Source organism: Astyanax mexicanus, chromosome 7, assembly GCF_023375975.1.
Source record: "Astyanax mexicanus isolate ESR-SI-001 chromosome 7, AstMex3_surface, whole genome shotgun sequence".
NCBI lineage: Eukaryota > Metazoa > Chordata > Actinopteri > Characiformes > Acestrorhamphidae > Astyanax > Astyanax mexicanus.
The window spans coordinates 29,781,350-29,804,664 of NC_064414.1; the positions used below are offsets into that span (position 1 = coordinate 29,781,350).

Genomic DNA, 23,315 nt, shown 5'->3' on the forward strand with positions numbered 1-23,315 from the left:
TCTGTGGGTTGACTATGACTGTTCTCACCATCCTTCTTCTCTGCTTATCTGAGATTTTTCTTGGTCTGCCACTTCAGGTCTTAACTATAACTGTGGCTGTGGTCTTCCATTTCCTCACTATATGTTCCTCACAGTGGAAACTGATGGCTGAAATCTCTGATAGCTTTTTGTATCCTTCCACTAAACCATGATGTTGTATAATCTTAGTTTTCGCGTCATTTGAGATTAAATGTTTTGAGGCTCCCATGTTGCCACTTTTTAGAGAAGATGCTAAAAGGAGAAAAACTTGCAATTGGTCACCTTATTTCTTTCTCTTAATTAGATTCACCTGTGTATGTAGGTCAAGGGTCAGTGAGCTTACCAAACAAATTTTGTGTTCCAATAATTAGTGCTAAAGACATTCAAAGAAATAAAACGACAAGGGTTCCAAAATTTTGAATTATTGCAAACCTTTTGTAAATACTATAAACTTTTTTTTCACTTCTCAAATAACACTGTTTTCATCCGCTATATGATATATTTAACTGAAACTGCTGATCTGAACAACCAATGATTAATAAAGGATTAATCATAGAAATTATCAGGGTTGCCCAAAAATTTTTATACCACTGTACAATTTGTTTGAACATGCATATTTCTACCTGTTTTCATGGCTGCAGTCAAAAAATTGGACCCAGTTTGTTCATAGACATGGTAAAACACTGCAGTTTCTATTCTTATAAAATTCTATCTAAGCTGCAAAACAAGCCAATGCTGCCCCAATTATGGTCTTTCTTTTTTGCTTCCAGCACAGAACTCTAGTGTCCCCATTAGTCTTGCAGCAAGCAATACCATAAGCATTAATACAGGGTGACACTGCTCTCTACTGGCAGCTTAGCAAAACACGACTTAATGCTTCTACTGAACATGGGCAATGTGCTGCTGCAGCATCAGTCTGATCTACTGATGGCCTGTCATACAGTCTGATCTTAATTCCTAGCGCGATATGAAGTCTCACGCGTTCTCACACTACAGTAGCGCTACCCCGAGGCCTGAGGCAGAGAGCAACCTGCGAGTCACGGCTGAGTCAGCAGGGACTCATTATTTGAGGGATGTTTTGAGGTCACATTCTACTGCACTCCAAAGGTAAACACCGAATGTTGCAGAGGTAGAGCTCAAGCATTTTTCTTTTCTTTTTAAACATGCTTTATTTTTCTTTTTTTTTAGGTAATAAATTGTCTTGGCAAAACACAAGAGTACAAACAAAGCAAGCAAATAACACAGTGAAGTCTCTTTAATTACCTGATTGGGTTTGTTTATGTACTTATTTATTTATTCATTCATTCATAATTTCCCAGCCGATTGGTGCTTGCTGTAATGTCTAATAAAACAAATATGTAAACACATAAAGATAATAATAATGTAGAAATGTTATGGCATAATGTTAAAACTAATCAGGAATCTCTGTAAAGGTGTTTAATTTGTTGCTATTGCAATACTAAACACATTATGTATTAATCTAATAATAAATCTCATAGTTTTCAGCAACTACTATTTTTACTCTATTTTAACATTTCCTAATTAACAGAAACAAAAGCTACTTTTTATTTGGCACTTTGGTTAATACTCATTTTACATTTAGTTAAACTTTACTAAAACATATGTAAGCATACATAAATATCTTCTCCTCTAATTTTTTCAACAAAAATATATATGGCCAATGTTTCTTAAAATGTTTCATCATTCAACTATGGCTTAAAATACAACATGGTCAGTCAAAGGCCTAGTTAAAGAAAAACATATATATAAGCTATTCCCTTTAAAATAAAGATTTGTATAAAAGACAGCATATAAATTCATACTTTGGCAAAAATGTGAACTAATGCAGATTATGGCAACAGCATGCAACTGTAGTAGAGTGCATAGAGAATATGATTTGTATAAACAAACACAACACATAGCATTTCATCCTCTTCACTGCGATGAAAGCTGCCCCATCTTAATCACTTCCACCACAAAGCTTCAACAGCAATTTCTTGTAATCCCCTGAAGTGTCTCCCTGAAAAAACCCAGAGAACATTAACAATTAAAAAGCAGCGCTCACTCACAGAGTTCAGCTCAGAACCCTATTTCAAAATAAGAACGTATAATAAATTAGTTTGATTTAGGAAATAACAATAATTATACTGCAAGCTACAGTTTTAAAATGAAACAGAAACAACACAAACATTCAGAAATAAACCATTAGAGCATCAGTTGCATAGTGGTAATACTATATTGCACATTCATTTCATATGAAGTAAAATGGGCCAACAGTGGCTCAGTGGTTACGATTGCTGAAGTGTGGGTTTGGTTAATTTGATTAATTAATCACTGTTTTAAAAATATGATAGTTCAAACTGTTCCTCTTTACATACAGTATAGAACCTGCCAGATACAGTCTCAATGCATAGGCTCATATTTTGTGCTTTTTTCTAATTGACATATAATGAGGTTTTGAGGTAATGAAATTTTTGCACCATGTTCAACATAAAAGCTGATTGTAAAGCTGATAGGAGCTGCCTGCTATCTCAACAAAAAAACAGCTAAATTAAACCTTTGTTTTAATATATGTTTCATATAAATCTAACCATGAGTTCTTAATGGTGCTGTTGGTTATTATTTTGGCACATCTACAAATAAAATAATCAGAAAAAGTAATTTGTAATTGAAAATCATTCTTATACCTGAAGAATATCAACATTCAATTATTTTTTTCAATATCGCTCAGCCCTAATAATACCCATGTTCATAAGATGCTACTGCTGGACCCTTCAACAAGGCCCTCACAACCCTCTCTGTCTTTCAGGCACCCACTGCTTCAAGCATGTGTGCTCACTTTATCACTATGTTTGTGTGATCACTAGTGTGCATGTGTGTTTACTGCACAGAAAAGGTTAAAGACAGAAGTTAAAGTATATAAAGGAGACATAAAGAGTTTTAAAGAGTATATATATATATACACACACACACATTTTAATACTACTAATACTAATATTTTTGTCTGTCCAACACAAATGTTAAATGTACCTATGTGTAAATAAATAATGTACCTAATCAATGTGATGGAAAAGGAGGGGACAGGACTGATAAAAAAGAGCAGCATTACTCACAGAAATGTCTGTGTAGAGGGACTTCCCATACTTCTTCACATATGCCTGGCGGATGTCCAGCATGTCCACCTCAGAACGGGACACCATGATGCGGATCAGAGTGCGGTCTTTAGTTCCCAGTCCCTGAACACACAAACAAGAAACTTAAGGATTCTAAGAATCTGGAAGGTGTTCACTCAAAAATTTACACGGCACAGTCAAAACGTGTAATTATTGAGCAAGTGAAAAGAAGTGAGACTGCTTCACAGCTGAAATCACACAGCCCTGAGCGACGCATCTCACCTTCATCGCTTTGTAGAGTCTCTCAGCAAAGTAGGTTGGCGTGTCCTTAATGCACTTCACTGCAGACAAGAGAACATTTTTAGATTCAATGCATGAATCTATTCACCTGTATCTATGTGAAATCACAATCAAATACCATTCTACTACAGCTTCTGCTGAAACCAGGGAAGGACAAGACTCTCAGTCACTACAGAGCGTATAATGTATGTCCAAAAGTATTCAGACATCCCTCATAAAGAGTGAATTTATCAAATAGAATGATCTGCAGGTCCATAATAGCCTAAGATCACCAATTCCAAAGCATAGAGTCAGTTAGAGGGGTATAAAGCCCCCAGCATTGAGCTTTGGAGCAGTGAAAATATTGATATAGATTTTTTTTTACTTAATTTATTAACATATTTCTTTAATTTTTCATTATTTTGATAAGTCTTTTGTATTTTTTGGTTATTTTATCTAATTTTCTCATTCACTGTTTATATGACAATCTTCACTTATTTAGCACTTATTTTTTACCTATATTAGAAATTAGACTTTTATTTTACATTTCAGTTTTAATTAGATTAGCTTTGTTTTGTTGGTTATTTTAAAGTCTAATCTGAGTCAATTTTATTTTTAAAACTTACATTCTCAAATGTTAAGAATTTATTATTTTTATTTTACGAATCAGCTCTTAATTTGTTCAATTTATTTTATTATTTACTCTTATTCTTCTAATATCTTAATTGTTTTACCTTTTTCTATTATCTTGATTCTATTTTTCACATTATAAGGCACTCTTTAAATCATTTAATTTTCTCTAAACTTGATAGTGTGTCTTATAATTCGGATAACTGAATTTTAGGTTGTAAGAAACAGTAAAGACACTCCGCTGAAGTACAGCACTATAAAAGAGTTTCAGTGAAGTTTCTTCAGCACTGAGGCTTGAGCAGTATTAGCATTAGCCGCTAACTGCAGCGCTAGCTCTTTCGTCATTCAGAGGTGAGTATATCAGACTGTAGTCTGCACGTTTACCTTGTTAAAACAAGCTACATGGGACAAACTGCTAAGTAATAGTGCCCTGGCTTACCATAACACACAGAGTTCCTCAGTGTAGCGCTGTCAGGTGGCATTTACTAGCGCTTAGCACTGCTAACCACCCGTGTCAGCACTATAATAGCGCTGCTGCTAACCGCGCTATAATACTCTAAATCTAGGCTTACTGTAAATAAACAGAAGTGCTTTACTTACACAAATAAACAGTTTTTTTAGGAGAGAAATCTGTGTACATTATTATCCAGTGCTCATATGACTTTGAAAGAAGTTTTTTTTTTTTTTTAAGAATTAAAGTATTGTTTACTTAGTTGCCCCTAGTGACAAGACCTGCTGTATAAGAAGGGAAACATGTATTTACACCTGTTCCTTACTATTGTCTCTTAAAATGCGCCTTATATTCCGGTGCGGCTTATGTATGAACATAGACCACAAAATAGACTTTCATTTAAAGTGCACCTTATAATACTGTGTGCTTTATAGTCTGTAATATATGTTTTTATTATATATCAATTAAATATCAATTAAATATTATTTTATTTTCTCTTTTATTTTTTGTCTACTGTAAATCCTGGGCTACACGGTAAACAAGGGTTGCCCTCTATTTATTTTCTGAGTAAAAAGAAAGATATGAGGGATGAGCTTTTAATGTTTTTTTTATCTAACACTAATTATACTATCAGTACCTGACCTAAACACAGTTTTTGTGGATAAATGCAAACAAATCCTTACAGCAATGTTCCAATCTCTAAAGCCTTCCTAGAAGAGTAGGAGCTGTTATTGGACCAAAGTGGGGGGAAAACACTCTATTTATGAAAGCCTTTGATATCTGCAGCAATGTGTCCACACTTTTGGACATACTGTGTAATTTTCTGCTATAGAAAACCCACAGAATGAGTCTAAAATGTTGTTTACTAAAATATTTCAATCTATTATCAACACATTCACAGAAAAGGACAGAGAGAAAAGATGCAGGGTCTGAAAACTGAAGGACAAAGCACTATAAATGGTGTGTTGACCTAAAAGAGACACACACAGCATCACACTGAAAACCACCATGCACTTTACACACAGGATGAGGGTCAGACAGCACAGCAATGTGTGAAAATGTGAGACAGTGTATCACAGTGTTCATCAACTCAATTCATAGATAAATGTTTATCACATTACCATTACCCTGAGAGCGGACAGCAGCATAGAGGGCATTTTAAGAAACACAAAGTAGTTAAATGAGAATGTTTACCTTCGAATGATATCTAAAGGGTATGCTTAACAACTATATCTGACTAAGCCAATTGGAGGACAAGATTTTGATGATAACGATGATAATGATAGTTTTAAATACACTACACAGTGTTTTAAATCTGTATATGAGCTTTAAATTATATACAATATACTGATACAATAATGGGTTGTACACATAAGCACCATTATTACGCTGAGATGCCAAAAGTCAGGGAATAGCAGTATGTGAATTGTTCATGAGGTGTGGTGTTTTAGAGGACAGCTTGGGAACAACTGCACCTGTGTCTTGTGAGGTGTTATCTAGTGAGTGAGGCTAAACACTGTCCAGTGTGCTCATGGCAAGGAGACAAGAATTATCGGAGTATAAGTATGAGCTGATAGTGTGTGCCAAATGGATGGGACATTCCACCTTTGAACATAAGTAACCGGAATACGCCAGAGAAGGCATTACCACCCACAGTGGACAGCGCAGTGTGTTGTAATGACTGTGACCAGCTGCATCAGGCTATAATAAAGCTGTGGGAAAAATGAAGAGATTACTTGAGTTTTTGAATCAGTTTCTCTGATTTTGCTATTTATAGGTATATGTTTGAGTAAAATTAATACTGTTGTTATTGTTGTACAGACAACATTTCTCACAAATTCCAAGTCCAAATAAAAATATTTTCATTTATGAGAAAAATGAAAAAAAAATGAATGAAAAAAAAAAATGCAGAGCTTTCAAACCTCAGATAATGCAAAATTTATAAAGATTTAAAAGTTAAAAAAAGAATAGGTGGAATAACCCTGGTTTTTATTCATAGTTTTAATGCATCCTGGCATCCTTTACCAGTCTTACACACTGCTTTTGGATAGTATTATGCCACCCCTGGTGCAAATATTCAAGCAGTTCAGCTTGTTTTGATGGCTTGTGATCATCGATCTTCCTCTAAATTATATTTCAGAGGTTATCAATTTTGAAAATCAGAGAAACTCATTATTTTAAACTGGTCTCTTTTTTTCCAGAGCTGTAGCCTGTGCAAACAGACAAACAATTTTGACAGAAATCAGTGTCAGAAAAGTCAGTGTAGCATTGTTCAGTTGTCATAGGATGTGGCATAAATCATGGGTCATGACACTCTTTTCTGTCCCATGACTTTTGGCATTTCAAGATACAATATATAGAATCATGAATCATTTCTCACTATAGTTATAATAGACAAAAAAATAGAAGATTATCACACCCTGTAGGTCTAATCAAGCTAAAAACAAAAACAAGCTGGGTACAGATTACAGCACTTACCAACTGCCAGCATGCCATTCTCCAGATCCCCGGACATCTCCCTCTCAATGCTCTTCTCAATGTCTCTGCCACACATGTGCTGGTACTCATTAAACACTGTACAAACAAAGCAGAAACATGAGTGGTGCCTATAAATACTGTCCTCAGCTAACATTACAGCATGCATTCCTCAGTCCTAGAGCTACTGTAGGTCTTTAAATTAAACACACATCTAGCTGCCCATGTTTTTTAAAGGTGCCCTTTTGCTAAATTCCACTATTTCTTGTTGTTTGTGAAATTCAATAGGTCTCTCTGAGTATATGCACGCTGCATGTGAAACTGTTCCTCAACCTCCATTATCTGCAGTATCCAGTTAAAAAAAAAAAAACACCCGTGTCTACGTTAACTTGTGTATTAATGGCCTCGCCCACCTTTGCTCGTAACCACTCACAGGCAGTGCTAAAGCCAATTCAATATGATGGAGTAAACAACCTTTTAATATTTTAAAGAACTTTCCCTCATTTGTAAAAGTATTGCAGTGACAAAATCAGTAGGCTGGTCTATGGCACCCATTCTCTATGCAATGCAAAACAATAGAGTTCCTCCTAGCCAGCAAGTTTATCCAGACATTGCTCATATTTTATATTTATGAGGTCAAACTAAATCAATAATTCTATTCAGGCATTAACCTTTACAGGCCTCAGGTAAGTGTTGTTGGGCGAGTCTTTTGGAGTAGGGATATAAAGAAGGAAAAACCTTCAGTTTATAGTCTGAGTCTATTGTGGAGCTACAACACCGGCATCATGATTGACACGTAAGTATCGGGCCACAGTTTCTAAAACGAAAGCAATAATAATCTAGAGGTTCTCCTTAAGCCAGCATCTACACCACCAGGGGGCCTGCATGAGGAAGCTACAGCATTTAGAGCCCCCATTATCATACACAGCTATAAGCATCACAATAGAACAGGCAGAAACAGCTATTGTATTATAGAATGCTCATATAGTTCCAAAAATCCTTACACTGCACAGCATAACACATTGACACACTGACCATGTGACCCCCCTTATTCTCTTTCTTATTACTATTTAATATTACCAACAATTGCAATGTCACAACCAATAATATATAAAGGTAATCGTCAGTGCGCCTTATAATCCAGTGCACCTTATGTATGAGCAGCATTAGCATTTCCTGCTAACTGCACTAAGCGCTAGCTCATTCCCCGTTCTGAGGTGAGAATTATTGGCCCGTAGCCTGCTGCTAACCCCTGCTGCTAGCACTGCTGGAGCAGCATTAGCATTAGCAGCTAACCGCGCTAAGCGCTAGCACTTTTGCCATTCAGAGGTGAGTATATCGAGCTGTAGCCTGCACATTTACCATGTTAAAACACACTATGTGGGACGAACTGCTAGCTAATATCGCTCTGGAATACCAGAACACTCAGGGTTCTTCAGTGTAGCGCTGTCGGTGTTTACTAGAGCTAGCCATTGCTAGCGGTTAGCCGCTAATGCTAATGCTGCTGCACCCAGCATTAGAGGAAATCCAGAAATCTATGCTTATCTACTGTAAATCTACTGTACATCCTGACCTTAATACCACTCTAGTCACTGAATGCAATAAGATACTCAGAGCAATACTGTCAACTGTAGTTTTTAACTTTTAACTAGATTTTGGAGAGCAGAGACAGGTACTCTAACAAAATCAAGACAAACAATGAATGAGCAGATTTCCTAATACTTTTAGTCTGCAGAGAGTATTAAATGCACGAGAAGTTGTAAATCAGGTTCTCTTTGTCACTTTTAGTTAAAAAAATACACAATCTTCTCTAAACTATTAAAGAAACAGCCCTTCCTTTAATATTATAGAGAACTACAGTCAACAACAAATTACATTACTATGCAGCTAATGCAGTATTTTTATATTAACCAGGGACACTGTTCAAAGAGATTTCAAGTGTTACAATTAATCAAATAAAGAATATTTGTTTGCAGTGGGTAGACTGTATTTATTACCTTAAGTTTGACACATGGAATACTAATATAATTTCTGAATAAAAGCTATTAGTACATCTCCACATAAATACATTTATAACTTCAGTAATTTTATATATTCACTACTTCAATTGAAGTCAGCTTTATTTATAAAGTACATTTAATAAAAATCACAAAAATATAAACACATGCTGTTTTACTGTAGCAAAAAAGTTTGAAATACCTGCTCTAAGGTGAGGTTTGCTCCGAGCACACAGGATGGCGTTAAACTTGGACTCATCAGTGCCCAGTTTATTTTCTCCTGCTTGATAAAGAGTCTAGAGCAGAAGACATTGGGTACATATAGTGGCTGTCTTTACAGCAAACAAACAAATTAAATAGTACAAGAAAATGAGAAATGCTACAGCCAGTAATTACCTGAGCATCTTGTTTGGCTAATGCTATATCCACATTCTCTCTCTCATCACGATTACCCTTTAAAATAAAGAAAGAAGAACAATGAGGTCAGGTTCATGTAAGTAAAATATAAATGCATTATTTTGCAGCAAGGACATTATTAATCAAGTAGTTGATAAAAGTGTTTTGGATATATAATAAAAAGCCTGTTTCTGTTTTGCTTTCATTGTAAGAACAATATATTATTAGGATTGTTATTCATAAATGTGAACACAAGTAAGATGAATGTCTTGTTTTTAAAACACTATTACACATTAAAATGATATAAGATGGCCAGAAGCACAGTCTGGCTTTTCTTCATTCTGATGCAACTCTAGCCATTTGTTTAATTTCCCCTGCAGCACAGCTGATTTCACTTAATGAAGTATTGATCAGCTGAACCAGTGATTGATGCACAAATTCTGCACTGCCTCAAGTATAATGCTAAAATTAAAAGAATAGTTTATTCTATACATGTTTATTTATATTTATATAAATTTCTGTATGTTAAACTGATGTGTGTATGACCCCATTTACACCTAGTCACTTCATGAATCTTGGGCGTCTGGATTATATCTAAATAAGGTGAGACAACACAAACAACAAAAATGTACCATATTCTTCGCACTATAAGACACACTTAAATTCCTTTAATTTTCCCAAAAATGTCAGTGTCAGTGTGCCTTATAATCTGGTGCACCTTATGTATGAGGGTTTAAAGGATTTTCATATTTGTTTCTCCAGCACCGAGACTCGAGACTGGTGGAGCATCATTAGCATTAGCCGCTTACCTGAGCAAGAGAGACCAGCAGTCTCCGGAAGTGTCCTGAGGTGTCTCCACTGATGGAATCCTCCAGTGATTTCTTGTACTCTGTTGAAACATAAGAAAACTCTGAGATTCCTTCATGCTTAAATGATAAATAAATCACGCATTAAATGACAGAGAAACCCTGTCAGGAAATTCATATCTGTAATCGTTGTGTGTGAAAATGGTAAGAGAACAAACCAGCTTTGAAGATTTGATTGATTTCTCTGATCTCTGCATTGGAGCGAGAGGACAGGATCTCGATCAGACAGGCCTCATCAGTCCCAGCTCCCTATTTAGCACAATATAAACATGTTAAATGATTTAATGGATCCTCTCACACACCCTATCAGTCTAACCAACCGGACATCCTAACCAGCTGGACCACAGAAAGCAGAGGGTGAACAAAATATTGTCCCAAAATTAATCTTAATGAATCTTGAACTGAAAATTGAACATTGTAATTTTATTTAAGGACTACAATTATAAATGACAGTAAACAAAGACAGTAAAAAGTACTAAAAATCACATGATTATTTTCTTCCTCTGTAAACAATACACTTAAATCAAACCAAATAAAAATAAGAAGTTTATTAGCCTTGTGATAAAAATCATGCTCAAGGTTTCCACATTTAGTACATGAGGCCCCACACTCATATCCCACCAGTCAATGCAGAATTCTTAAGCTTCCATTGGACACAGCAAAAGTCATGGGACACAATTCTAGTTCCTATCCCAAGGCAAGTAGAATGTCTGTGTATTTACTAACCTTAATAGCCTCTCTTAGCTCAGATGCATCATACTGAGCAGGAGTCTTTAACATGGCCAGCACCAGCTTCTCAAAGTTCCCAGAAAGCTCAGACTTCAAATCCTTAACCAAGTCCTGGAGAAACAGCATAAAATCATATCGGACATATCATATATAATAATATATTTAAATATATATTCAGGACTGTATCAAAAAAAAAGAAAAAAAGAAAATGTATACATAAACACTACACTTACATATAAATACTACACTTTCTAATGTTTAAGGCACAAAAAGAAGTATGGCAAAATAAATATGATGCAATAATAAACTTTAAGAAATGTCTCTCAAGTTAAGATAATCCTGTTTTATTATTCTTATTATTATTCAGCATTACCTTTCCATATGCAGTCTTATATGAAATCAGGAGAGGTACACGTTGCTTGTTGGAGCGACTTCCAAGCAGATTAATTATAGCCTGCTCATCAGTGCCTGTTGAAACATGTCACACTCAAAATCATCCACCACATGAAAGCAAGAAGCTGAAAAGTTTAGAGGTCACCAATTTTCTGTGAAAATGTCATCCTCTGCTGGGAATTACCACAAAGACCACACTGAGAGGACACCAATCAATTCAACCACTTGTCCAAAAAAGAAAAACAGGCATTCACCACAATCTAACCTCAGGCCACAGTGGAAAAACCAGACCTACAAAACTGTGGCAACAGGTTGGGAGTTTAAATTAAAGCTAAAAATAAGAATATATCCAATTAAATATTTACCAAAGCCCTTCATGGCTTTCCGGAGAACTTCTGCATCTTTCAAAGGATCAGCTCCCGGACAATCTGGAATGCTTCCTCTGAATCCTCGCTAAAAGTAGAAAAACAACAACAGAGACATATTTATTTCTGTGTATCTGTACAGGGTTTTTGGGGTAGTAGAGTGAGAAAGGAGAAAAGATCCCTTTGAAGGAGAAATTTAATTCTTTTTTTCCAATCTGTAAATGATTTAATGGTTAAGATTAGGGGTGTGCCATATTGTATCGCACAAATGTTTAAAAAAAATACATTATTTAATACAAAATCAAACTCTTGGTAACTTACTGTTGTTCACAAAATAGCTCACAAAAAGTCTATTTGTAAAAGATTTCTTGCAGAGGTATTTTCTTGAAATTAATACGATATTTGGCAGGTTTTTTTTTACATTATTACATTATATCATATTGCAGAAGTACCCTAAAATATTGTAATATTAATTTAAGGCCATATCACTCACCCCTAGTCATAATATACTAAATTTAAAACATAGCTAACGTACAGCCTTTAGCCATTAGATAAGCTGATTATAAAAATGCTAAACATACACTATATGCCCAAATGTTTGTGGAACACCATCTAATGAACGCATTTAGCTAGTTTAACTTTCACCCACTGCAGACACAAAATAACTGCTAATAGAACAAGACTTTCTCTGGAACAAATAGTTGAAACATGAACCCTCTTGGCACCATGCCTAATACCAAGTGTGGGCTAGAGGAGTGTACAACACCCAGCATTGAGCTGTGGAGTAGTGGGACTGTGTTCTTTGGACTCATGATGCTGCATATAAAACTTTTGAGATGAGAGTGGGTGGTTCATCCAAACATCCTGACCTCACTAACACTCTTTTCAATAAATGCAAATCAACACCTTACAGTTATGTTCCAACTACCTTTTGTGGGCACAGACAGTTAATCCAAGAAAAGCAGAACAAACTCTTTTTGTAATACACTTGATTTTACAAACTGCAAAATAAGCTTTACCGTAATACTCCTAAATCCACCACCTTATGGTTTCCCTGTGACATAAGATTTTGCAAAATCCAGGTTTAGTACTATTTTAATCAAGCTACGGTACATCAATAGAATGGACATTATAGCTTACTGCATACTGTCTATTCTCAGTACGGCCTCATGCACTTAGTTGTTCAATTTCAACAGTGATGTCACACAACATTTTGGCAACCCAGTGGAAGTTCTGTTTTAAATGCTAAGAAAAGAATCTCATTGTGAGATGTAAAACAAGACACTTACATTGATAGCAGGAACTGCAGGAGCACCACCTCCAAACCCTCCTCCATGCGCAGGCATGGACGGATTTGGAGCGGGGGTATTTGGGTAGGCAGGCATAGACGGAGTAGGTGCAGGACCTTGTGGGTAGCTTGGCATGGATGGGTTGGATGGTGGGGCTTGTGGGTAGCCTGGCATTGGCTGGCCTGGAGCTGGTCCCCCTGGGTAGCCTGGCATCTGAGGCATGCCTGGTCCTGGCTGAGGAGACAGGTCCGAGTGCAGTTGGTTAGGGTGCAGTTTACAGATTTACAAATTGTTGCAACCAAATACTAAACAATGCAAACTGTTGAGACTGTGTTAGTATATATGACATTACATTACATTACATCCGGCAGACGCTTTTATCCAAAGGGACTTACAATAATTGTGTATGTAGAGTAAAAGAAGGTCAAGGAAAAAAAAAACATTTTAGACAGGGCTTAAAGGAGGTCAAAGGGAAATAGTGGGATAGAGGAGGAAAGAGGGGGGGGGAAGAAGGAAATGAGGTTAGAAGTAGTTAGTGTGTTAGAGGTGTTAGGAGAGAAGGTGCTCTTTAAAGAGCTCTGTTTACAGGAGTTTCTTAAAGATAGAAAGGGACGCTCCTGATCTGGTAGTGTACAATAGCTTATATAAATATATACCTGACCATATCAGACAAGAAAGAAATGTCTTTAGAACAGCTTTGTCTTAATTTATGGTTCTGTTGTGCAATCAAAATAAAGTGCACTGGATTATAAGATCCGCGATCAATGATTGTCTATGTTCTGGTCTATTTTCATACATAAGGTGCTAGGACTCCTTACGATCACATGATGCTACCCCTGAGACAAAATAATCCACCCAACTGCATCAAACTGTTGCTAACACAACATTCAAAACAAACATGTTTTTCAGCATTCTTGAATTTAATGAAATGTGAAAAGAAGAGAAATGAAAAACTGTTGGCACAATATCTGACTGACAAGCACATAATCTTATTTATGTACTCTGTTCAGCCGCAATATTAAAACTGCCTTCCTAATATTGTGTGGGTCCCCTCCTTGTGCCACCAAAACAGCCCAACTCCATGGAGCTTTCCAATACATAGTCTGCATAAATGGTTTCAGCAGTTTGAGCTACAGTGAGCAGCATCAAACATTATAAGCTGGCTTTTACTATGGCCACTGGTTTACTGCTTGTTATTTATTGGAGAGGTTCTGACCTCTGCATACCAGAAACATCATACAAGATCTGCCCTCTGTATATTCATACATACAGCTCTGGAAAAAAATAAGCAATCACTTAAAATTATGAGTTTCTTTGATTTTACCGAATTGAAAACCAAGCTGAACTGCTTGAATTTTTGCACCAGGAGTGGCATTAAAATGAAGGTGAAGGAGAATATGCCAAAATGCATAAAAAACAGGGTTATTCCACTAAATATTGATTTCTGAACTCTTAAAACTTTACAAATATGATCTTGTTTTCTTTGCATTATTTGAGGTCTGCAAGCTGCATCATTTTTGTCATTTCAGCCATTTCTCATTTTCTGCAAATAAACCCTTTAAATAGCAATATTTGGAATTTGGAAGAAGTTTTTACAAAACTTTACTTATATTACAATGTCCGTCCTATTTTCCATCACATCTTTGTCATGAGCTCTTTAGAGAGTTAATTTAGTTGTTTTGTGGCACTGGCTTTGTTCCAATTGTATATACTAAAAGGTACACAGTAAATACAACCACTGACCCACACAGTGTCATGTGATTCTGTGACATATGAGGTTTCCCATGATGCTGTGGGGTGCCCTTGCTTTTTTTATTTTTGTTCATTATTAAGGAACTGTGTATGAAGGATTGTTTCTCAGGTATTGTGGTGTAAGTTTGTGGTAAAATAGATGTTTTTGGGTTGTTTTGCGTTTTTGGTAAATTTGAGCAGTCACCATGAAGAAGTAAGGCGCGCTTCAAAGTCCCCCATCTCCCAGCCTTTAATGTATTGGCTCTGTAGTCATTACAGAATACTGGGAAAGTTGGGGATGTCTAATGTGTCTGATGGCAAAAATACAAGGGAAATCTAATGGGAAAAGTGGTAATTCAATAAAATAAGCAGATTTTTTTTTTTTTTTTCACTGATCAATTTTCAGTAATATTTTACAAAACTTTACTTATGTTACAATATTCGTCCTTTTTTCATCACATCTTTGTCATGAGCTCTTTAGAGAGTTAGTTCTTTACACACTCTCTGTGTCTTCGAGTCTAAAATTTTAACTTATTTTAAAGTTATCGTGTATCCAAGTTGTATGTAGAAACACTACTAAATTTGATCTGACTCTGTACATCTTCAAAAAGCTGTGCACGCGTAATGTTTAATCTTTCAAGGCCCCATCTCAAATCAATATCTATTTTTTATGTAGAGCATTTTGTGGACCATATGCTTGTATTTGTTCTAAAAAGCAGTGCACTATATAGGGGATAATGCAGTATGTACAGAGTTATTTGAGATGGTAGTGATAGTGTCTTCTCCTTAAAGTAAACACAACAGCACGTAGAGACAGCATCAGAGTACTTCTGTACAGAGCTGTTTTCAAGACACAGCATCACAGTAATTTGGGTTAAAAGCTCTAGTTTCAGTTCCCAGTTTAACACATTCTGCTCACACAGAATCTTTTTCTGTGGAAAATTCTTGTCAGTGGTTTTAATGTTATGTCTGATTGGTATATTTACAGGATAAATGTATATATATATTTTAATATATATGTATATATATATATATATATATATATATATATATATATATATATATATATATATATATAATGTTCAGCAAATCATTCAGGCTTCCACAGCAGCAACTAGCAATAGAAAGACTATTGCTAAGCACTGAATTTCACCACTGGAGTTCCATTCAATGTTTATTAATAATAAAAATAATAATAATAATAATAATAATAATAATAATAATAATAATTTAAAAAACATTATTTTTTTAAATAATTTCAAATTTTGAATTTTGAAATTTTTGTTAGTATTTTGGGTTTAATTTAGTTGGTTATTTTCCAATTTCATATTTATTTTTCTTTTAGGTTTATTTTATTAATATAAAGTTAGTTTCCTTTTCCTTTTCCTTTTTATTTTGTGCAGGACTTTCCTATTTTTTTATTTGTTTTGGCTAAATATTATTTCTTTCTGTAGGGATTTGTCTTGTTTTCTTTGTCAAATGTGGTGGCAGCTAGCTTATAGCTTGTTGTCGGCCGCGGTGAGCAGCGGCGCTCGAAAAATTTCTTAATTCACATCTGTTTAAAATATTGCGATAAAATCGAATTGTGAAATCAGTATTGTGAACTGAATCGAATCGTGAACAGAGTATATTGTTACACCCCTACAAATAAACTATAATACAGTTTAATCAAGTATACGGTTCTGTTTTACCTTATCTATCCAAAGAACAAGACTTACCATTGCTGGCTGATTGAATCCAGGATTGGACATATTATCAAGCCCGATTCCAGGCATTCCAGGACCTGCAGGAGCTCCCCAGCCACCTACAAATACACATAAACAAAACATAAAAAAAAACAATGTTTTGTTGAACAGCAGATAAATATGTAAAGGTAATCTGGGCAATAAATGATTTAAGTTGAAAAACTGTTAAGGTATGTAAGTAAAATAAATTCTCACAATAAACCTGGAAATTGTCCACCATTTAAAAAAATGTCACTTGTTTGCATAAACCAGTTCTTATAATTGATACCCATTGCAGAATGTAAATATAAAATATAATGTAATATAATACTCTGGTTTTACAACACAGAATGTAAAAATACTTATTTTATTATAGGCCCATATCTTGATCAGCATCTTGTGAAATAATCTGCTAGAGTGTTAATAAATTTTAGTCAGACATTGATTTTTGTAAGAGGTGGGCAATACAGGACTAAAATAATATCACAATATTTCAGGTTATTTTGCGATAATGATATTATTAGCAATATAAAAAAACAAAATATTAAATTAATTACAATAATATACTTCTTCAACAGATATGTTTTATATCATGTAAGTACAACAGTTTCAAATATTCAGTAGAACCTTTTGACTATTTTACAGTAATTAACCAATAGTCTAATTTTGTATTTAGTTTTGAAAAATTAATGAAAAAATGAATAATTATACAGAAAGAAATACCCTTTAAGCTTCACAGTGAATCACAAGACAACATAAACAATACACTGCATTTTACACAATGCAATATGGCACACACCCTCATTTTGTGAATTAACAATTAGTGTTCAATTTGCCAGATTAAACAAAAAATGACCAATGCCATTCAAATTCCTAAATGGTGACTAAAAAAAAAAAAAAAAAAAAAAAAGTAGACAAATTGAGTGCTTCTAACATACTCCGTTCATGTACAACATTTAACTTTCATAGAAAATGCAAACATCAAAAACACTGTGAATCAATCATTTAAGAAAACAGCAATTAGAGGGTAAAATTTACTTACAGACTGGGTTATTATTCTCCATCAGTTACGCACCTTACGGCTTACTTAACCAACTCAATTTTCTAAAAACTCTGCTCCAGAGCCAATACCCCCCCCTGTATTTATACATCAGCCAAACATCAGAGACCGCCCAGGTTTAGTCAACACGACACCCATCACCTACTTCTGATATGGAAAATAGGTCTGTTTGTTCCTGGACCTCATTAATAACCACAACTCTGAAAGGAGCATGGCTCTGTGGTGGTGACCTCTATTTTATTCCATCAAAATATGCCAGTTACCAAAACAAAATGGTGAATTGTAAAAGGTATATAAAGGCATATATTTTAATATAAAATTAGTAGTAAAATAAAAAACTCCAATAAACAAATTAAAAAATTGGTGTCGATGAGGTTCTAAAGTATATAATGGCATATTATTGCAGTCTAGTTAAAAAAAAACAAGTATATTCAAAAGACCAAATTTACAGGTTTTCAATGGAAGTCAATGTAAAGAGTTTATTTCAGGTAATTTTCAAGAATTTCTATTGGTTTGTTTATAAAGAAATTTTGATACAACGTAAGGGACCGTTTGTTTAAATTAAATTAATGAAATTTTAATTATGTAGTAAACTAAACAATGACAAAAATTCTTCCAAACACAGTGACGATATATATGATATTTGTTTGACCCTTATAGACCCTGCATTCATTACAATAGGCATCATGTATTTTCTTATTTTTTGTATAATGTTTTGGTCCACATAACACTATTAGAAAGCTGTCGTCCATCAGAACAGGCCATGAACCAGCCAATGAACAAGTTTTTAAACCAATGAAACATTAATTTGTCCCCACCCACTGCACTGGAAACACAGTAGTATTATAGCCATGTTTAGGGATGGTTCATGAAATCAAATGTCAATATGGAATATAAAGTATTACACACAGGCTTCCAATGCAATGTAAATAAAATTAAATATTAAACTATTAACTATTAGATATTTTAGATAATTGGATTTATTTGCTTCATAAATGTTATAGTAGAATTTCTCTATAGCAGAGTCTCTTTTGTGCATTACGGACAGAAAACTTTCTTACATTTTTTTCGATCAATGGAGATAATTCAGGTCTGAATGAGTTAAAAAAGCTGACCTAATAAAAGTAATTTATAGTATTGAGTAATAACAGTAAAATATGTGCAGGATTTTTTAAATGAAACAAGCATCCTAACGATAACAAAATGTTTATGTCTTGCACAGCACTGTAACTGAATGCTTTTCAATAAAAAAAAAAAAGGACAAAAAAAAGGAAAAAGAAAAAAATTCTTTACACAGCCTTTGGGCATAGACATGTCACACAGGTCGACAGTGGACACACCCATTCTAAAAAAGCCTGAAACACCAAGCTGTAATGTTAATGCTGCTTGTCAGCAGAAGCTGCTTTGAGACACACACAACAGCTTAATATAATCCATATGATCTCCAGCACATATTCTGAGCACACGGGGCTATTCAGCAGAGGACCTCGTGTCCCTAATGAGAGAGAGGAAGGTCTGCCAACAACCAACACACAACAAACTCCCACAGTCAGACGTTTAGTGACAGGGAGTTTCCATTCATGCCGTGTTGTTTCCAAGCACCACCCAGGAATTCCATTTAGTGTTTCCATACTTTCCAGCCCATGAACAGCGTCACTGTTAAACTGTAAAGCGTCACTGCTATAATGACGTACCTGTAGGCATGGCGGGATAAGCACCGGGCTGGCCTGGGTAGGCCCCAGGCTGAGGAGGATATGCACCAGGCTGTGGAGGGTAACCACCGGGTTGAGGAGGATACCCGCCTGCTTGAGGAGGGTATCCACCGCCCTGAGGAGGGTAACCCCCTGCTGCTGGAGGGTATCCTCCGGCCTGTGGAGGGTATCCTCCGGCCTGTGGAGGGTATCCTCCGGCCTGTGGAGGGTATCCTCCGGCCTGTGGAGGGTAACCCCCACCCTGAGGAGGGTAACCAGGCTGTGGAGGATAGCCAGGGTAGCTCATCTTTTACTCTGCAATCAAAAGAGGGAAACATATTAGGAGCTACATGATAATAGCTATGCTAGATCCACTAAATAGTGTGTTAATTTATATATAAAATTACGCAAAATACACATATATAACAGTATATTTAATACACATATATTGGAAATATAAATTGAAGCCTTTGAAAGAATGCAACAGTTTTATTACACAACATTCAAAATACAATTAAAGCTGGGCAATATGACAATATTAAATTTGTTAATGATTTATCATGAATTTTATCAGTGAAGAACATTTTAAATGATTTTTAAATGATCTCTAAATTTAAATAAATAACTATTAATTAGTGTTTTTAAGAATCTGACATTATGTGAGAGTTATAAGTTATTGTGTACAAGTATGTTTTTGTTAATCTCATAATACAATATTTTTATCATATTATCTAGCCCTAATTACAGTGCCTGCCATGCCACCCTGTAATAAAATAAAATATGTAATAGATATGTAAATGAGAAATGAAAAATGAAAATGAACTGCATATGTAATAATTGAGAGCCTCTTAGAGCAGACTGAAGACGTATTAGATTCACAGTTTTAAATAAATTATTAAATTTCCAACTGTTGCAACCTTGTAAAGCTAAAGCTAAAATAAAAAAATATCTCACAACAGAAGAATAAAACAAATGTAGAGGAAAAAAACAAGATTTGTGCATCAAAAGCCATGGTACTTTTTCTTATCCTGGGACTGAATCACCATTTTCTGTAGTCCTGTTCGATTAAAGAAAGTGCTTTGGGAAAGAAAACAGATATTTACAAGGCCAGCTACAGCGCATGAATTAGAAAGTAGCTGTATTTGATTCACTTAGATTTTAAAGTAAGGTTAACACTATGGTTACTGAGGTCAAACAGATGCCAGCTCCTCTTTGGGGAGATCTGCATCTCTAGACAACCACAGTACAGTAGCCTATAGCAACTGGAAAGTATACGGCCACAAATCAGGGGGCAATAAAAACATTAGCGGTATATTAGAGCACTCTTGCACAATCTGCCGCATCCCTCCCCAACAGATTCTTATCAGCGGAGCAACTTTCATATCAGACTTACACATATAAATGATAGCTTGTCCCCTGATCTGTTCTTTAAGCTGAATACTACTGTCGTCTTATGAATAAACCAAAAGCAAATGTCAAATAAATGATGATTTTATTAATGTACTTGTAGTGTCAGTTAATTAACACGGAATGAATTAATCACATTTTTTTGTTTTTTTGAAGACTGAAGCATTTAATAATTGATATTTAAATGCAAATAAAAGAATCAAAGTTAGATGAGGCAAAATGAGGAGAAGAGAACAGTGGGATAAGAGAGTGAGTATTAGCTAGCTAGAAATATATTTATAATAATATAAACTTGTGACTGTGTGTTTACATCATTAAATAAAACTGCTCATCACTAATGATAATCAACAGGCTCTGTAAAAAGAGTTTGAAGATAAAGCTATACATTATAAAGTTATACATTTACTATGTTTTTAGAGCATGCTGTTTAGCTTTTAGCTACAGTTTTCTTTTTCTTCAGCTGTTCTTACCCAGAGCAACTTAAGTGCATCAGAAAATAGCCCATGAGAAACACACACCACTGCAGCTAGATCCTGCTTTCCATATTGTAGCCACAGAGACCTGAACCCTTGTATTTGAATAGAGAAGCAGATCTTAACTGTACTTATATCAATGGATTCCACCCATCACTGAACCGTGTTTGAGTGCAGCACACTGAAGCACTGCCATAAACTTATACTGTCAAGTAGGAGGTGAGCAAACACTATGACTAGCCTGGAAGTTGAACTATGTACATGCACAGCCCACTGTCATCACACCTTTTATTCTTTATGTCCTGCGTTAAAGCAAACGTACAGACACTAAAACGTTTAAATATGTCAGGAGGGGTTTTCAAGGGTTGTATTTACTTTTTTCACACCACCTTAAAATGGGATACTGCCATGTTACCTAATTGTCCTTTACCAAAAGGTCCAAATTAATTTTATTTGAAGATTCCATAGAGAATGTGCAATACTGAGCTGTACAACACTAGGTTTAGGGAAACATTCATTGGGTCACAGAAACAGAAGGGTAATTTGTATAAAAAACACAGCTGTGGTTTGTTGTGTAGAAGACCAGCCTGCTTACTAATTAACTACAGTGGGGGTGGGTGGATCGATCCCGTGATTGGTATTAATACTGGATTGATACTAGTTTGATGTTCCCATGTACTGCACTATTGCCTACTCATTACTGACTTATATATGTATGTGTATATATACACACATATACACACACATCTTGTCAAATGTTTGTGGCTTTTATACTTTTGTATTATTCACATAGACATCAAATTTTACTGTTCCAAAATTGAGAAACATACTGTTATATACATTATGGTCTTAAAACGCAAAATATTTTCAATTACTCGTTTTTATTTTTGAACCTGAGTAACTAGATAGCTATTTAACAGTGTAAATAAAAAAATGTCAGTATCACTCAGTGCTCATGAAAATGTATTTAAATTTTAACACACTGCTGAATAATTCATTAATAATGTTAAAAACACTTGCTTTCTCCTACATTAAAAGTACATGTGACTTTGTAAATGTTATTTTATGTAATAAATTTGACTATTTTAATGTTTCACTGGTTTCAAATTAAATCTATAAAATAAATAAAGCAATCAATACAGAAGTATTGAGGCTCCGAGTGGTCTAGTGGACAAAGGTGCTGTCACTATGATCAGGAGATCGCTTTAGAACACTTATTTCATTAACCCTTTATGGTATGATTTTATTTATTTTTGGAAAGAAAATCTTAAACAACAATGCTTTAGCATTATGCCCAAAAAAGTGGTTTAGCTGCATAATGTTGGCCGGAGTCAACAAATAAAAACAATGTTTTAGTTAGTGAAAAAACTAAATGTGATGTTTTGTGGCATTACAAAAATTAAAGGAATGGATTATTAATCCAAATAAAAGCACGTTATTTAATTAACCTTTATAAAAAAGTGTTATAGTCAAGTGGTTTGTTGCTTGAAGGCAACACCTTGCCATAGAGGGTTTTAAAGGATTTTGCATTAAAAAGTTTTTTTTTGCTGTTATTTGCTGTTTTTTTATATATAAAATGTATCGGTATCGGTCTTGGTATCGGCGATATTAGCCCTGTATTTGCTTAGTATCGGTTCAACACCAAACTTTACAGTATCACACAGCTCTAAACTGAAGGCAGTGCTGAATGAAAGACGCCCTGTCAGAGTGGAACCCGCCCACGGAGGCTATAGTTAACACAGACTGCAATACCTAAGCTGAAGCTTGCATTGCGCAGGCAGCAGCTATTACTACAGGCCTTAGCTAACTCTGACTACACTGTAGGAAAACAGGAGGAGTCTGTGTACATTCAGCTTACAGTAAATATAAATATGTTCTCGGACTGTAACTCTTCTAATCTTAACGATATAAATAAGATTAGTTACTCTGTTGAAGGAGGTTTTGGTTTATATAGAGGAGAACACAGCCACAGCCTGAGCGCCAACGCTTCACAAACAGAGCTGAAAAAACACAGAACAAGTAAAATAACGACACTCTGAACACTACCGGCTATATAAGCTATAAGGGTCGCGCCGTCAGGTACAGTGAGAGAGATATCAGCTGGTTATCAGTGAGAAACAGGCACTTACATGGCCGGAGCAGCTGGACAGATAAAGTTTCAGCAACACAGCTGAAGAACTGAACATCAGGAAGCCCTGGAAACGATACTGACAGGGGGCGGGGCACAG

At 35.2% G+C, this 23,315-nt stretch overlaps 1 protein-coding gene across 3 annotated transcripts; it reads right to left on the reverse strand.

Moving 5' to 3' along the window:
- Nucleotides 1–1,258: 1,258 nt before the first annotated feature.
- Nucleotides 1,259–23,315, reverse strand: anxa11a (annexin A11a). 3 transcript variants are annotated; one of them, XM_049481791.1, is made up of 16 exons: nt 23,217–23,315; nt 19,463–19,522; nt 19,211–19,420; nt 16,451–16,536; nt 13,002–13,235; nt 11,713–11,800; nt 11,328–11,422; nt 10,952–11,065; nt 10,384–10,474; nt 10,169–10,248; nt 9,360–9,416; nt 9,166–9,259; nt 6,970–7,065; nt 3,414–3,472; nt 3,132–3,254; nt 1,259–2,038 (listed from the first exon to the last, which is right to left on the reverse strand). In XM_049481791.1, exons 2-16 carry the CDS (start codon nt 19,512–19,514, stop codon nt 1,979–1,981), a joined length of 1,539 nt encoding a protein of 512 aa, XP_049337748.1. In that variant the 5' UTR covers nt 19,515–19,522; nt 23,217–23,315; the 3' UTR covers nt 1,259–1,978. The 3 variants fall into 3 exon arrangements, with proteins under 3 accessions (XP_049337748.1, XP_007240357.3, XP_015458852.3); XM_007240295.4 differs by having other exon boundaries at nt 19,211–19,522; XM_015603366.3 differs by lacking the exons at nt 19,211–19,420; nt 19,463–19,522; nt 23,217–23,315 and adding an exon at nt 17,499–17,560.